Source organism: Nanorana parkeri, unplaced genomic scaffold, assembly GCF_000935625.1.
Source record: "Nanorana parkeri isolate BGI_ZX_2015 unplaced genomic scaffold, ASM93562v1 scaffold179, whole genome shotgun sequence".
Taxonomy (NCBI): domain Eukaryota; kingdom Metazoa; phylum Chordata; class Amphibia; order Anura; family Dicroglossidae; genus Nanorana; species Nanorana parkeri.
The window spans coordinates 1,356,976-1,375,442 of record NW_017306447.1 but is presented as its reverse complement, the minus strand read 5'-3'; the positions used below and the strand labels follow the sequence as shown (position 1 = coordinate 1,375,442).

At 40.3% G+C, this 18,467-nt stretch overlaps 1 protein-coding gene across 2 annotated transcripts in view; it reads left to right on the top strand.

The window, feature by feature from the left end:
• CAMK2A (calcium/calmodulin dependent protein kinase II alpha) overlaps nt 1-18,467 on the top strand; it is a 136,503-nt gene that overhangs the window by 116,124 nt on the left and 1,912 nt on the right. The window contains exons 14-18 of one of the 2 annotated variants that reach the window (XM_018554954.1): nt 5,836-5,868; nt 7,613-7,661; nt 10,694-10,769; nt 11,812-11,906; nt 16,548-16,776. In XM_018554954.1, coding sequence (XP_018410456.1) covers nt 5,836-5,868; nt 7,613-7,661; nt 10,694-10,769; nt 11,812-11,906; nt 16,548-16,776 — 482 coding nt within the window. The remainder of the gene's footprint in view (nt 1-5,835; nt 5,869-7,612; nt 7,662-10,693; nt 10,770-11,811; nt 11,907-16,547; nt 16,777-18,467) is intronic. The other variant, XM_018554955.1, reaches the window with a different exon arrangement.

Below are 18,467 nucleotides of genomic sequence, written 5' to 3'. Positions count from 1 at the left end.
TATTGACAAATGTCTTCCCAAAAGAGAATGATGTTCCAATTACAGTATGTAATAATTTAATTGTAATTACAGTTATGTGCCTTTCACTGCTGGTTATATTGTGATCTGCAGCCTTAATTATGGCTTTGAATTTAGAACTACAGTTGAGTACTGAGCGCCATCTGTTAGTCTTTTCTTTTCCTCGACAAGACCAAGAACATGCTGATAAATAAGTGCGCTTAAAGGGGAAAACCCAGTCTTTACATGCTCCAGCTTTACCTTGACCCAGTTCATCATTCAAATTTGGCACAACAGGCTGTGCTTTGGGGTGCCGTTCAAAATTAATGTCACAGCATCGCACCAATGCATGTTATCATGTATTGCTGTGATGCATGCATTGAACAGCACAATAGTGGGAACGGGCTTTTTAAACTTGTCACTACCTAAATTGGCCTACATTGCATTTCCACATATTCAGGTCAAACAGTCAAGATAGAGGAGTTCTTCCTCTTCATGGTCCATGACAAAGTGGATATCTGGCATGGACGGATCCCATACCATGCCACAAAAAATAGGATTTTTTTTCTGGAAGGAGTTGCTTTTCACCCTTCAGAAACTTTAATTCAAATTTCCCCCATTAATTAATACAGTTTAGACTACCTTAAAGGAAATCTATACTTCCCCATTAATTAATACAGTCTAGACTACCTTAAAAGAAATCTATACTTCCCCATTAATTAATACAGCCTAGACTACCTTAAAGGAAATCTATACTTCCCCATTAATTAATACAGTAATTAATACAGTCTAGACTACCTTAAAGGAAATCTATACTTTTAAAAAATGTTCTTTATTTATGTTCAGCACATTTTAAAATGTATTTTTAATCAGATAATTATGAAATATTACATTCAAAAATTTCATATTTACTACATTCAGTCTGCAGGAGGAGCTCAAATTGAGTTTAGATAGTAGCTAAAGTCTCACATGCCAACAGTTCTTCTAAAATAGACCCAAATCAGGGTAGGTATACACTTCTCAACATAGTAATGTCCTAACTAGATTACCACAATCTGCCAGAAAGCATAAAACTAGTGCTATGCTTTCACAGAGCCCAGCATCATCCAAGCACAGTATCTTGTATACGCCATGTAATATATGTTTATGTGTAAAATAAAGATTTTATAGAAAATAAAAAGCCTAAAACACCAGTTTATAAAGTAATATATTATCAACAAAAAAAAATCATAATTTCCCTTAATGACATAATTAGACCTCAGGCAATTGCAAAATTATGTAACCTATCTTTATAAACCAGAGGGTTTTTTTTTAACTTGTGCAAGAAGACTCGAAGGAGAGTTATTCAAAATAATTTGTTTAAACTGCCACTAATTATTCCCTCTGAGAGTTTCCTGGATTTACAGAGGACGATCATTGTATAACTAACAGTAGGCTTTGTTCACACCGGAATGCTCAGAATAACACAGGTTGTATTGAGCTGTGTTAAGATACAATTTAGATGTATTGGTTTGTGCTTCTAAAGGGCTCCTTTTGAATTGGCTTGAATGGCGCAATGTAAATCAAAGCACCAAAAATGTAGACTGCAGACTTTTTCTCTATAGCATGTCAGCATGAACCCATTTGAAAATAGTGGATTTTCTCATTTCTGTGCATTCTGCCTGCACTGGAAAAAGCAGCAAATGCAGGACAATGCACCCACTGTGAACAAGCTATGAGAGCTCCATAGAGAACTTAAGATAAAGCTCAACTGAACTTTCAGTTTAAATCAGCTGAATACATCCCAAGTCTATTAAAACAAGGTGCTTAGTCTTTCAGGCCACAGCCTGAGTAGAAAAACCTGCCAGCATGCAGTACAGAAAGACCCTTGGCTCTTTGAGTCAGTGCTGAAGCTCTTCAATGAGCAGGGAGCATGTCAGACCTCTGCAGAGAGACGACTGCTGCCCTACATGCGAAAAATGTGACAAAGAAGCTCATGCAGCAGTTTGAGCTGTGAGCTTTGCATGTTTTTTGACCATGCATTTTCACAGGTTTCACTCAAACGCATGCTCCAGGGCGTCTTGCTTGCCACATTTGGGGTGCCATTACCACATAATGGCACCACAAGTGCAACATGTGCTTTTCACGCGTCATGTGAATGTGCGCAAAGTTGCACAATTGTGAGCTGGTGTAAATGTGGGCTTAATGCACCTGATATGTATTTAGCTGATTTAAATTGAAGTTCATCTGGAATTTAAGCAAACTATACTGATTTTTTTAAATGTTTACCTATAGGTTATTACTGATGGGACTTTTTTGTGTATGCGGTTTTGTTTTTCCACGATTGCTTCACATATAGATTTATAGTCTCCTAGCCAGATTAAGCCAGCATGGAGTGCAGTCAGCTTCCTTGCTGAACAGGTCCTGAGATCAAATCAGTTAACCATGTAAACAGTCTGAGCAGGAGCCAAGAGGCCAGAAAAGGGCCAGGTCTTAAAATATGGTAATTAAGACTAGTTAAGGTTCTACCCATAAAGTGTATTTCCACTTTTGTAGCCAAATTGGGATAACGCCTATTTAATATTTGTTAAAAGAGTAAGAATTTGTTTTTAAAAAGTTATTTTTCAGTATGCTGTGTGAATAGGAACACATAACATATAGAGGAGTTTTCTCAAATTTGAATCCAAAAGTGAATCCAAAAGTGGAAATACACTTTAAAGGCTGATACTAATTTGAAAACTAATAGTAAATATATTTTATTTGGACATGCTCTGTTATAAGTTCTTAAAATCATGCTGGCCAAACAGATTAGTTGGAGTATACATGTAGTTACATCATGAGAGGCAGTTTAAACATGTGCTTTCCAAACTCATGTCCATTCACATAGGGCACTGTTTCTATGGATTTTGCTTATTTTACAAGAGGTGTGCAATCATAGGGTAAAAATTGCTGAACATCATCCTCCTTCCACTTATTACTCCATTACAAAACTCCACTATCTCTTGGTAGTTTGTCAGCATGGTTTAGTCCTATCAGCCAGCTGATAAAATGATAGAGCTGTAAGGCAGACATCACCTTTAAGCAATGTATTTTTAGAGTTGTGCCTTGTTTCTGCTTAAAGGAAAATGTATAGAAAGTGTTTAGATTGCAGAAATTTCTTGCTGGGTGGGTATTGAATCAGGATTGTCGTTAAAGATATATCATGCTTTGGTTTTCACTAAAATAAACTGTGGACTAACACCTGTTGATATCATAAAATCCCAAGGACAGGTGACCAAAAGGACCCACAAAACAATTTCCTGTCATCAGCTGCGCTCCTGCTGCACACTGTGTCATCCGACGCTTTTTCTGCACTGCACACTCTACAAGCTGCTGCTGTATTGCACTGCACACTGTATGGCATGCTGCTTTACTGCACTGCATAATGGTTCAGATGTTTCTTTATTGCACTGCACTATGCATCACAGATGATTCATCGTATTGTACTGCTATAGGCAGACTGGTAGATACTTTTGTCATAATGAATGTTATAGTTGATAAATTAGTTCCATAATGCTGCTTTAATACATCACTTCATTTCCTAAGTCATTGCACTGGCTTACATGTCAAACTGTTGTGTGCACTGCATATATATATATATAGCCTTAAAGGGAAAGTATACTGCCATTTTAAGAGATATGCCAAATCCATAGTCTTCTCACTTGTTCTCCTGAAACTTTTAAAGGCTTAAGTCATAGAAAAATGAGCAGTTGTTAATGGGATAAATTATTTGCTTGCTGCTAAGGGACTTCAGTTGGAAGATCTCCTAGCTGGAGTTCCTAAGTGTGCCCTAACCTTGCCTTGGAATCTTTCTCCTCCTGACAAAGTTTCAGAAATCCACGGCCAGCAGATAATGTGTTGTGGCCCAGTGGTTGAAAATGTGTCCTGGGCTGAAAGAAAAAGAAAATTAAAATGTTTTAGTTGTTATCGGGACAAAAACAATGGAAACACAACTAAAGAGGGGATATCCCTCATTTCAGAGAGTTCGTGTTTGGTTTTATGGAATAGAAAGTGGAGATAAATATACACAATAGAATATTGCTAGCAATCCATGAAAAGTGTTGGGATTTTAACCATAGCCTAGCCCTAATTCATTCAAGAGTGAAAAAAGCTTTGGCTTTTTTTTACTTTAACCTATCCCAAAAATGATGCTTAGCACTTAACCTTACGATAACTTTAATCCTAACCCTTAAAATAAACCCTTAACACTTCACGTTACCCTAGAGTGTAACCTAAACCTCCCAACCTAACCTTTTTAAACCTTAACTTAAATCTTAACTATTAGGAGCCATGGCACTCAGGTGTACTCACAATAGGGTTTCACTGCTATAAATGAAACCAAATAGGCCCTGAGCTGTTGCATTATTTGCCCTCATTGTAGTGAAGCCTAGCGATGGTCAGCTGGAGCAAGGACTTCTAGCACGGCCCCCTTCTCCTTCAGGGCCGTCCACAATTACATTCAATATGACTCTTTGTGGCGTACTGTAATACCTATTGCCTTGCCACTAAGACCTTTATTTATGTCATCTCTTAAGGGATACTTTAGTGTTTGGAAGATGCTGGAGAGCTAAATCCCTGGCAAATTTTTATACCATATCTCTTGGTGGCAAATCTAGTCTCTGCACTAGAATTTCTGGGTCTGTCTGATTATTATAGCCATTATAAGCGAGTTCCCACTCTGCCTGTTGGTTTTTTAATGTATTTATATAATAGAGAATGCAACAGGAGGTGTTAGAACCTGCAAAAGTGAACAGGAACTCCCAAATTTCCAGAAAGACCAGAACAAGTAGGAAGAGTAGAAAATTATTGCTGGGAGTGCTCACAGTTGGAGCGTCAAACGCAATTTAGAAGCCCAGGGATTGACTCAGCTCACCAGCTTCACCGATTGCTAAAATATAACTTTTGGGTGGACTAAACATTTGAACTACAATCCCCAACAGAATTTTGCCCCTAAGCATGCACTGACATACATGGAGATGAATTAAAAAAAGATAAAAAAAATGATTAAAAAAACACATATTACTCAATAAACAAAGAACAGGGATGTGTTAATTTTTTATATCTACATTCCCTTTAATGCAGAAAACCATTGCTTCATTCAGGCTCTGCTTGCTGGTTCCATTCTCTCTCCTGAATAGATTTTGGTCACTGTGTTCTGTCCTGAGCCTTGGCCATGTACTTCTCTTACCTTTGTCACCCACTTTTGTGCAGGTTGACATTCTGGTGACATGTTAGGATGCCTCTTTTTTAATGTTTGTCTCCCGCTGTGCTCCCTTCTCTTCCCTCTGATTGTGCTTTTGCTTCTATATGCTTCTGCAGCACATTGTGTAAGAAACACTTTGGGCTTAATGGGCTTGCAGATTTTGTGCTACTATGTGGTTTGGTGTCACACCAGACCAGACATCATTCTGGGCTTCTTGCGTTTTTCTCCAGCTTTACTTTTGCATCTAATACAGGGGTAGCCAAACTCCAGCCCTGCAGCTGAAAGGTGAAACTACAATCCCATGATGCATCTCTCTCCGGGAGTCATGTCTGTGGCTGTGAAAATCTTGCAATGCCTCATGGGATTTGTAGTTCCACCACAGCTGGAGGGCCGGAGTTTGACTACCCCTGATCTAATATGTTATATGGCTGCCCCTGCCTTGTCACCCTCTTGTGTTCCTATTGTATATCTTCATGCTCTTGGCACCATGTTTTATTTTTAATGCTTTTGGTTTTGCTTGCAGTCACTGTGCTGTCTTTTGTGCTTCCCTCTGTGGTCACTGTGCTGCTGGCTGTGTGTCTCACTATCCTTCCTATCTGTTCTCCTTGTTTTTCCAGAAAAGAAAGTCCAGTTCCAGTGTCCAGTTGATGGTGAGTCTGTTTTGTCTTATTCAGTGCTTGTTCCTCTGAGTCCCAGTAAGGAGCTCTGCAGTTCCCTGTAATCGGAGCAGTCTGGAAAGGGGGTGAACAATTTACAGATACTGGTAGCACTGAAAAGTAAATTTTTATATGCAAATTTACAAGCTGGAAACCTTGTTGAAGGCCTAAAATGCCTGAAACTTGAGACTGCTCAATTTACAAGGAGTTTTGGTCTGCTCAGAATGGCACAGGACAAATCATGTTATGGCTACAAAAACTCTTTGTTTAGTAGACAGGTTCAGTTTTGTGCACTGGCCACATGCTTAGGGATGATCTGGTAGAACTACTACCTATGGTAGACGTCACTTACTGAAGACAATAATTCATATATTCACGTAGACAACCTACTAGAGGATGACATTCTATAGTGTAAGGGCCTTTGTTGACAAGCGTTAGGGTTGTGTCAATGGTCAAATGCAACTTGCTTTCAAGTGCAATCGCCTTGTGTCTGTGATCAGTATGAAATACTTACAAGTTCCACCTTGGATCCTTAACGGGTGCAGTTGACCTCGATCTGTCCTGCACTTGATCTCCTTCTAAGCAAAATCAACTTGCTTCCAGATGCTTTTGCATTCCCATAGCTGTGTAAGGAAAAAAGGCATGAGAAATGAGAGGGCCACCGTGTCCATTGGGTCACCATGGTCCAGCGTTCCACCGGTATATACTTATAGACCATAGACTTGTATGTGGAGACATGCACCTCTGACACAAACAAAAGCCTGTTAACACAGACCCTTAGAACGCCTTAATTGCTGTAGAAGATTCTCCTTAAGGATAAATTGAAAATATCTATTTTTGCATGGGTCTCCAGAAAAAAGAGAAAGAGAAGATAAGAGAAAGAAATCAGCAGCCCTGATCTGCATTCTTGTTTCAGTTTATTGCATCAAAGTACTGAATCAAAGGGGCCAGTATAATAGCCAGGCACCTAGCATTTCAGGAGAGCGCATCAGTTCCAGCCTTCCTATTTCACATGACAGGGTTTTTAACCGAGGTGAGTACTAAGATCTGATTCCCTGGTTTTGGGGGGTATACTACAGTTTATCTCTCTTTGTATTTCCTTATCAAATTAAGTCAATTCATTTTTTGGACCTTCTCTGCAAGGAGATTAAAGACTGTGCCAATCTGAGCAGCTTCCATTTTTTCCCCACTGTACAAAACATGCTCTTTGCTCAGCAAAAGAAGGCAACGGGCCATCATACGGCATTCTGTAATATACTGTATTGTCCAATACCTTTTTTTGCCCAGCAGACGGACATGTCACCCTCACAATGGGGCTCACAGAGGAATGAGCAGCTGTGTTTGTAGCCACAGCTCTGTGTGCAGTCAGTTGGTGCAGCTGGTATTGGGATATGTGGGAGCTGTAATTGTCTCCTAGACATGAAGACTGCACAGAATGTTGGGATATAAAATTGTTTTATGTTCTCAGCAAAATAATACATTGTAGCCACAAGAGCTGCTGTTAATAAACAACAAAACACAACTCGTTTTACTATAACCCATTTTTCCTGGTCAGTGGTGACATCTAGTGGTCAACATATAGAATGCAGGGGAACTTCGCCTCAACTTCTGAACAGGACGTATTGTGATGCACAAGAACCTCTCTTCACCAAGGGGTGCTCTTCTGGTGCCCAAAACACGTAGTATGCCGTTTCAGCTGAAATAACACAATTCTTCCTCCCTTTTGGCTTTTATTCAGGAATCTTCAGAAAGTACAAATACTACTATTGAAGACGAAGATACCAAAGGTACGTGATCAACTTCATTTGCAACCAGACAGAATCAAATGTAGGAAGTGTAGATGTTTTTAACATTATTGGATGCAGGCATGTCTATCTTAAAACTAATCCTTTGCGCTAGATGTGTACAAATATCACCAAAGAGGTCATTTTATCTCTATGTTAGAACAGCAGTGTATGTTTTTAGAGAGGAGCAGTTTATGAAGCAGGAGGATTTGCCGCTAGGCCACATAGACTATGATTTAGAGTGTGCCACCATACCCACAATTAATAAGTGCCCTGCAGTGCCAGGATAAGGCCCTCTGGCACTCAAGATGAGGATGCCAAAGTGTGCCCTCAACTCTTAATTCTGTGCTACAAAAACTAATTTTAAATGGTGACAAAAAAATATAAGGGAATTAAATTGTAGCTACAAATTTTGGGTTAAAAAACTAATATGGTTTTTTTTATTAAACTTAGCACTACAAACACAAACAAATGCAAACCTAGAGGTTTATATACAAATGATTAAAAATAAGTAGCAAAAAAAAAGCTCAGTCCTGTAGATTAGACAGGGAGAACAGGGTTATCTCTGTGTAACCATCGGAGCTCTGTGGCACTGAGGCTTTGCGCCCTGTTTAGCACAGGGACAGCTGCCATCCCCCAGTGTAATTTGCATGGCTTTTTGTATTTTAAAGTTAGCCCATACTCAGACTATGCACACTAGATTATTAACATATTCTGATGAACCAGTAAAAACACTTTAAAACATGCACTCATTCACCTTTCTAGCTATAGGCATTTCAGGGAAAATTGTCTTCAAAGTTCACAACATAGGCTCATAAATCTTAGTTTTTTTGTATTACTTTCTATTACAACAGAATCTTGGCAGCCTGCCAGGCTTCTAATATTTACCCATGGTAGGTGTTTCTAAGCTGCTAGAAACTGGTAAAAATCTAACTTTAGTGTCTTTATTGTGATCTTTGAGAATTAATGATATCACATTTCAAGCAGCTAGAGAGGTCAGGGATGGCTTGTTTTAAAGCTCTTTTACTGTCTGCTACGAATTAATGTCCATAGTGTGTGCACGGGTGCACGTTAAGTTTTTCTGTTACTCAGCAAAGCTGCCCATCATAGTTGAGGAATAATACGGAGGCTGAAGAATTAACATGAATAGAGCCAAGCTTATTTTTTTACAGGAAAATGTGAGATTTGTATATAAATACTGCTACTATGTCGTTGCATCGAATCGAATTGCAAAGAATTGATGAGACTGGTGGCTTTATTGATGGTAATCCAAGTTTTTAATCAGATGCACAATTTGAATTCCCTAGTTTTTCCACAGGTTTACTTTAAGTATAAAATTAGAGTTTGCACATGTAATTATTACTGTGCTTGTAGAAGCTTCCTTTGAGCCTTTGTACAGTTGTAAGTTCATGCGGCTTCTTATACAGAAAGGTGATGTCATAGATATAGTTGTCATTGTGCTGCTCCTACAATTACATTGCCAGGCTCATTGTTCTTAGCTTTGGATTTGAAAGCCATGGCTCACGCATGAAAGGCCATATGACAGGCATCAGAACATATTTGAATAAAAGTACATGCCACTCCTCCCCCTCCACTGCAAAGGTTAATTGCATGTTTCATCTAGGGGGAGAGGAGTAAGCAGCAATGCTTACCTCATTCCTCATTCCCCCTGGCAGCTAGCACTTTCCTCTGGTCTCCCGGAATGTGGGCAGGCCTCCAACGTCCTCACATACAATGCAGGCTCGCTCATCGTGCATTGCACATGATGATGTTGGAAAGGTCATGACCAGGCAAGCGGCGCAGAAGAGCAGCTTTGGAAGATCGGTCGGTCGCATGGTGGGCAGGGAGCCTGTGGAAACAAAGAATAGGGTAGAAATTGCTGCTTATTCCTTACCTGTTTGACAAAAGGCACAGTTAACTCACGCAGTGTGGAGAGAGGGGGGGGCACTGCGTTGTCAATTATTAGAGCTGACTATAGTACAACTTTAAGTGGATTTTTTATGGTTGATTGTAGTGTTGCATCTGCGGACTGCGTCTAATTTTAATTTACAGTGTACATTGTAACACCTTAGAACTGTGAACATACTGTCAAACAAGTGTGTTAGCTGATTTGATTAAACAGATGCTGCAGAATCTCTGTACAAAAGTAAAAGTTTAAAGCCCAACTTCAGGGAAAATAAATGTTTTCCTTTGCAGTAGGGCTGCTCCCACACTGCAAGGGTTACCTGCTTATTTATACCTAGGGGATAGGAAAAAGCTATTTTACTTACCTGATCCTCGCTCACCCAAATGCCCAAAAGCTCACCTTTTTTCTTTCCGCTCCGGCTGTGGACTGTCACTTGGTGTCCTCATCTACAATGCTGGACTATGGAGTGTGCATTGTATGTGATGACATCAGTGGTTCTTAGACTGCCAAAGCGAAAGGGAGAAGAGGCTGCGGGAACTGGTCTAGCAGCCCGGAGGGAGCCAGCAGGAGCAGGGATTCGGTAAGTAAAACAGCTTTTTCCTGTCCCCTAAGCATAAATGAACAATTAACCCTTGCAGGGGTGGGGAACATTTTTTATTTCCTTTGGGTTGGGCTTTAATGTCAGCTTGAAGAGTAATTGAGGTTTTGTGTACAGCTTGGACCTAGGAACCAAAGGGGATCTGCTGGGACACAGAACTTGGTCTGAAGATTAAAGCTTTTTCTCGCAGGAACTGCAAGATGTCTGCACTTCAGTGGTATTATTGACAGTTTTTAAGGCCCTGATAAGTTCACTTTAAAGTGTTCTAATTACTCTCCTCCAAAAGCTTAAATTAATTAATGTATGCATTAATTATGAAATGAAATGGTAAGTATAAGCAATTCTCTAAGTATCTTCCCTCAGTAATTTAATTCTACAGGATACATAATTAGGGTAACCTTCTGAAAGCTTAGATATTAGATGTGAGAATTCTGAGCTATGTTTACAATAGAATCATCTTGTTTCTTATAGTGCATTTACACCATTCCATTGACTTCTGATCACTAATGTTCACTCTTCTCGTAATTACAGTGAGGAAGCAGGAGATTATTAAAGTGACAGAGCAGCTGATAGAGGCTATTAGCAATGGGGACTTTGAATGTTACACGTGAGTATAAGTACCCCCATACATAGACACATTGTTTTCAAACAATTTTTTTGAAATCATCCTAAATAAGTATTCCTACACATGGACACATGGAATTTTAATTATTTTTAAATCATTTTTATTAAAGTTTCAGTAATGATGAAACAACTTTTAGCACAGTGACAATTTGTGGTGTGAAGTTTTTGATGGGCCATTCTGGAACACGCATTATAAATAGGTACAGGAAAGCCATTGGATTATTCATTGTACATGACTTAAAGGTTCAAAATTATTTGTCACTTATGAAATATAAAGACTTAAAGTTTAACTACACCCTCCTATTCCCTACAGCCAGATCCATGCAATGATGCGAATGCCTTAAAAATGCATAAAACTGCATGATAGGTGCATTTGTATTTTGTTTAATATTACTTTTAATACTTGCTTAATACATATTAATGCAAAAAAAATGCAGCATATCAATATATTATAAAAAGTGCTAAGCTGCAGCAGATAGATATGAACTAGCCACATAGAAATAAAAGGAGAATTATGGAGAGAGTGTGATACACTCATTCCCATAATTAGAGCCGACGTATGACACTAAAGCTGTCACACGTCGGCTCTATTGATCGAGAACTGAGCAATCATATTATACCGATCTCTGAGTTCCCGATCCTCTCCCGGCAGACCTTCATGGATTCCCCCCTCCCCTCTCCATTCCTCCAGCACTGACTGGAGGAACAGATGGGGAGGGGACGGGCACATCTGGCTCTACCAGCTGTCAATCAGGTAGCTGGGTGGATCTCGACAATATTGTCAAATCCGTCTGGGCTGCAGCAAGGCTCTGTGGCTATTGCCTGCTATAAGCTGAGTTTATCCTCCTGTGACCCTAAAGAGAACTATGGCAAAAAAAAGGTTGGGCCATAGTTCTCTTTTAATAGGATTGCTACTTGAACTGATAATTTTCACCATGTAACAGTAGAATAATGGACAAGTGAGAATGGCCCCTATTCCATTTTAATGCATACTTTTGCTAATTGTCTGTTTTTCTAACTTGCAGTAAGATGTGTGATCCTGGAATGACAGCGTTTGAGCCTGAAGCACTGGGAAACTTGGTGGAAGGTCTAGACTTCCACCGCTTTTACTTTGAGAATTGTGAGTTGGTATTTATAGAAAGATCTCCTCCTCTCCTGTTCCCCAACAATCTCCATAAAGCTCAGTTATTTATTTATTATAGATCTACATATGAAAAACAGCTACATGCATTTCCTGATAATGAATTCAGTTATATTTTAAATGAGGTAAATAATGTACATCATTTATTTGCTGTGGAACAGTTATTTACATTGAATTAGTCCCCAGCTGCTCTCCAGTTGATAAAAGGGAACATCTTATAATTTGTAATTGTTATATAACAACTAATGACTAACATGTTGATTACTGAAGTGCTATCATCTTATTTTCAGGGATTAAGTAAATGAGGCCCATGGTAGACATCAGACATCTGAGTGGACTTAATCCCCTTTAGAATTAAGTCCATTCAGTTTAGATCTCTGTTTCAGTTGAGTTTGACACGTCTGGCTTAGAACAGTTGCAACAAAAATGTAACAGTCAGAGTCGGATCATCTACAAGGTGACTGCAGCAGGAGCCTGAGGCTCATGGATTGTGCTGAGGGCCCAGCTACAATCTTTTTGCGTCTGCAGTAAACCAGGCTTTGTACCTGCACAAAGGAGGATGTACTTGTAGGCAACTTGTATGTGATGGGGCCATGCCAGTACTGACTATGCAATTGGGGTGGCTGTTCTGTGCCTATTTGAATTCCTATTAATATCAATGGAAGAGATGGGGAGAGGTCAAAGCTGCTAGCTTGCCTAGGGTCCAATTCTGCCTTTGTCCATGTTTGAGTACATATGTGCAAGGAGAGATAATCTACCAGGCCAGTTGTTCTGCCTGATCTGCAAAGAGAAACCTATTGTTTTGGATGTAAGAATCCTTTATCACGACGCATACCTTAGTAAGCTCTTTTGGAAATCTGTCTCCCAAACCTCTGAACCCAATATAGTCGACATGTAACAAATCTGCCAATGTGGCCCCTATCTAGGCAATGACTGACTGTGTATAAGCTTACCTCTGAATAGGAGGTCTAAGATAAGCCATCAAAGTACAAGACATATTACCGAGGGCCATATTTAGACATCACACCATCACAAGCATGAGTGAATGATGACCCCCCCTTTGTACAGGTTCCATGCCGAACCAGGAGAGTGAAAGAGAGTGCCAGGACAAAAGGTCCTGTTTGATCTTCTTGTGCCGTTGGAGATGGGGAAGAACTCAGAGCGTGCTTCGTTCACACGGACCGCAGCCATGAGCGGAGAGTGGATGGGGCGGACATCCCACCCCCGCCCCCAGGGGGGGACAAGGGGAGGCACATCCACCCCGTGACCCAGGGGAGGGCGACAGGGCAGCAGCGAGAGACCATACGTAGGTCTGGCTTGGTGACCGCAGAGCTCTCCCAAAACGTGTCCTCACGTCTCCATGTCCAGGCCACGCCCCCCAGGTTCCATTCTTTATCACAGGCGAGATAGAGTTCTATTTAAATGTACACTCCACTAACAAAGGAAAGGAGATATGGGTGCCCATGCTTGACTTGCAGGACCATGTGACCCTACAACTCCCCTCCATTTCCCATGTCCCCCTCCTATTTCTTTTGCTTGATTTTAAGCTGAACTCCAGGCAGATACGTAAGGCACAAAGCAATGCAGCTCTGTAAGCATTACTACATTAATAAACTGATATTTTAAAATGCAATCAGTGTAAGTACCTGACTTTGACTTGGTATTAGCCCCTTGCAGTCTACTCACAGTTTCTACAGAAGAGCTCAGAAAGGAGGAAAAGCAGAACAAGGAGCCAATCATTTGTGCTGCAATGCAAAGGGCATACTGATGGGAGGAGAGAGCAGTGCAACAGAGATGAGCTAATCAGTGTGCTGCATTTCCTTTCTAATTACAGCCTGGAGAGGAGACCTGTAAGTGAAAGTGATTCTGCAACAGAGATCAGGTTCCCTCCCTTGCTAGAAGGGGCTGGCAGAGTTGTGTAAATGGCAGGACTGGATGAACTAAAATAAAAATACATTGGCAGGTAAAATAGCTCTGTTATGTATATTTTATCTGTGTACTTACCTGGTGCCTGGAGTTCAAAGGTATAGTGGTGGCCAGAAAAGGGTAAAAGTAAAAGTACAACCACAGTTCTAAATTGTGTGGCTTGGTAAATACAGCCCCGCACTACACATTACATCACAAATATGGTCTGGAGTTCCTTACTGGTGTCTTCAGTTACAGATGAGGTCTGATCTCCTGCACCAGTCCAGATATGATGGGAGAGGCATGCCTTTAAGATAATGGTGGCATGACAGCGTCACAGCATATCACAAGAAACAGTGCTTTCACATATCAAGGCCATATGCATGCGCACAGGGTATGCCAAGTGTGCCTGGGCACACCCTAATCACCCCGAGCACAACACTAAAACCACAACAGCAGGCGCCATGTTTTTAGTCACTAGCAAAGTTTTTAGCGACTAAAGTGGAAAGATCATACAGATCTCTCTGTGACTGACTCAGCGATACAGAGAGCAGCAGCATTGGCCACTTACATTCCTCACATTACAGTCACAGTCCTCAGTGCCTGAGAAGCTGCGAGGGAGCGTGGCTGTGGCTTACCAGGCTTCCCATCCAATCAGGAAGTTGGGCGGGTGGTCACATGAGCACTTGCCAGGCTCCCTGCTTCATTACTCCACCCTGCTGGAAGAGGTAAGGGATAGTTGAAGAGATGGGAATCCAGGATGCCTCAGGTCTGTGTATATATATATATATATATATGTAGTGCAATATAAATGGGTAAGCCGTATTAGTCCAGTAGACAAGATGTCAAAAAAGACAAAAACGCAGTATTGCAGTAACGCATGTGTGTTTGTACTTTTGTGTGTACACCCATGGTCATGGCCATTATTATAGACAAGCCTATTCCCTATAGCAGCCAAGCTGTTGTTTCTATAACCCATTGAAAAAATAAGTCTAATCTGAGCAACAATTCCAGTTTCCTTTGTGCTTTTCTAAATAACCCCATGTCTGTTTTATCAGCTAATTACATAGTAAAGCAGCTTTATGTCGCTGTAACATGAGGAACATTTGACATCATTGCCTCATTGTTATAATTCCTCGATTTGTTCCCTTACTGAAGTAATGATTGCACTGCCCTGCAGATGTATCTGTAAGAATGTTTCTTTATGACTCTGATTCCTTACATCACTTCAAGTAGTAAAGTGCTATTTGGTTAATCGAACCACTTGAATGTGTTGCATCAGCCAGCACCTAATATTTCCTGAACTTTGTACTAGAGTAATGGTTTCCAAGTCCTCACTGACAATCAAAAGGTCAAAACTGATACCCACACAGAAGATACAATGCTGAAGAACTTTGGGAGAGGGTTAGGGCACAGAACACCCAGGATGTAGTACACCCAAAAATGATAGAACAATGTACTTGCACAGAGATAGAGGACCTTTAAGCAGATTGCAGCTATCCATGTCTTGAGCTCCTGGCTTTGTAGTACTTGATATAATAGCTATTCGTCCATTTCAGAAAAGATCACCATGCTTCAGTAGAGGATCAACTTCTCAGGCTCCCTGTACCTGTTGAAGTTGTATGCTGTTATCTCCATCTTCAAGGTTCACTCACTAGGGTTCAGACCCAGGCCTCAGTCTGAACACATGGCTTCCCTTCCCAGGCAGCAGACCTACAAGGGTCAGATTATCCACAGCATCCCTTCCTAAGGCAGTAGGCCCAGGGGAGAAAGAGTGTCCCACAGGGTCAGCCCCAAATGTTATGTCCTCCTGCAGAATGCACCACTGGTGATGAACCTCCTAGTTATTAGCTACGGAGACACACATATTCATAGTGCATCATTATTGGTTGCTCTGCTCTGTGGCAAGGTTATACCCAGTCGCAGGCAGATACAAATGATAACAGAGTGCTTAGAAGAAAGCAAGGCAGTGCAGACTACCAAATCACGATCAGACTGAGTACAGTCTGACAGCTGCTAAATTTAAAAAGTCACTCCTGTGTAAGGCAGGGTGGCTACACATATAATCCCATACTCTATACAGACACAGGGGTTTTAAACTATTAACACAAATTATTATGATTAATGACCTGAAGCTGATTGCTTTTACATTTTTATCTGAAAAAAACAATGCACTTCCCGCTAAGGTCACATCAAAAAGAGAAATCTGAAGATACAAATAGTATAAGAAAACATATTGCCAATATCTGAGCTAGTTTTAAAATGGTGGCGTAGTGGTTAGCGCTTCTGCCTTGCAGCACTGGGGGTCATTGGTTCGTAGCCTGGCCAGGTCCCTATCTGCAAAAGAGTTTGCATGTTCTCCCTGTGCTTGTGTGGGTTTCCTCCGGGTACTCTGGTTTCCTCCCACACTCCGAAGACATGCTGGAAGGTTAATTGGCTCCTGTCTAAATTGGCCCTGTATGTATGCATGTGAGATAGGGACCTTAGATTGTAAGCTCCTTGAGGGCACGGACTGATGTGAATGTGCGACTATGTAAAGCGTTGCTTAAATTGTTGGCGCTATATAAATACCTGTAATAAATAAATAGGTTATTTGGGACTAAAATGTAGGAAGTATTTCTGGTGTTTGGGTTTTTCTATTGTAAAAACGTAGAGCTTCAATATCTAAATAACTAGAGCTAAATATCTAAGCAACATCACTTACCTGTCTTTCAGTGTGGTCTCGGAGCAATAAACCTCTTCATACAACCATCTTGAATCCACACATTCACCTTATGGGGGATGAGTCTGCTTGCATTGCTTACATCCGTATCACCCAATACCTGGATGCCAGTGGAGTTCCCAGAACTGCCCAGTCAGAGGAGACATGTATTTGGCATCGTCGTGATGGAAAATGGCAAAATGTCCACTTTCACCGATCAGGGGCCCCTTCAGTCCTTCCACAGTAAGAGTTTTAATTATACCGTATTTTTCTTGCTTAATATTTAGCTCTCTTATCTTTGTTTACACTTCTGCTAAGGGAACAATTATCTATGATGTGTGTGACAGTGATACAAGCAAGAAACGTATGAAACTTTGCAAAGCATCAGTGACAATTGAGATTGCTGATCATCAAATCACATTCTTGATCAAACTGTATTGTTTTGACTGCAATGGATGAAAGTAAATGGTTAGGACCTTCTATAGTATCTAGCTGTATGAGGTCCAGATTGGACAACTGGATATAATGAATTATAAATCTTTCAAAACATATGTACTTAATATGTTTATAAAAAGTCCCACATTTGTATATGATATCTTTATAAATCAGGAGGGAAAGCATAGCCGTCCATCCCTCTCGTCTCTGTAAATGTTCCCTTGATTGTCTAGACAAACTCTGATAAAAGTTATCATTGTACAGAAGATAAAATCCTGTGTGTCAGCATTCTAATAGACCCCTAATGTCTCTATAAAGAGAACCTGTCACCTCCAAATGCTGTCACATAGGAGCTTGTTAGCCCCTTTGTGAGAGCAAAAGTTAAGGGAGAAAAGTCAAAAAAATAATTAAATAAATAAAAATAAAAAACATTTAAAAAAGGTGATAAAAAAGTAGAATAATAAGATAAATAAAAAACATTAGAAAAGGTGATTCAGAAATAAAAAAAACAATAAAATAAATAAAAAAACATTAAAAGGGTGATAAAAAAGTTAAAAAACCTATAAAATAAATGAAAAAAACATTAAAAAAGTAAGATAAGAAAAAATAAAAATAAACAGTGCGAAGTGCCGGGATCGTGAGTGGGCGAGAGTGACCAATCTGTCTGGACCACAATTCAGACCTTGTTTCAATAAAAATTTTACTCACCAGACCTCCTTGAATTTTAATTCACTGCCCCTGGTTTAGTAGATACCCAGTTTTTGTTGATAACCCTTTTACTTCCATATTCCTCACCTAGGTGAGGATAACATAGCGTTGCAATCCAGGAGACTTCAGGACAGTCTACAGCAGTCTACCAATCACATGATCGCATGTGCAGGGGCACGTTATTAGGGGGCCAGTAATGATTATCAATAATTGACAGCTAGCTTCTGAATTTAAGATGGCAGCGCGGAAGAAATGAAATGCTGTGGAATGGTGTAAGGAAGACAGCGTTGGACTACATGGACCAGGAAGTATGTGTTTTTATTTTATCGTACAGGGGCAGTACTTGGTGCAGCTGATTGAGTAGGCAGGAGGAAGTTGCTGTTTAAGCCCTGTTCCTCCAGGAACCAAGCCCTACTCCCTCATTAACTTATGTTAGAGCTTGTACTACCCACTGAAGTTTCAGCATTTAAAAAGTAAAAGGCAGAGGCAAGGCTTAGGAGAGTGTGGGGCTTAATCTTGACTTGGGCAAAAGTTGAGGTCCAGTGTAAAAACTGGGCCTAAGATCAATTTGAAGACTAACACATGCTTGACAAGGTGCCACACTTCGTTGCTGTTGCTAAATGTTTTAGAATAGGTCATGTGTGTTCCACTTTCATCTCAGTTACATGGGGTGGCAACTGTATTTGCTTTTTGTACTTTTCTAGCTCTCCAAGATTAGCCTAGCCCTAGTGGCTAACCCACTCGGCCCTATCATCACACTTCATCTTGTATTAAACTTGATTAGCATGGAT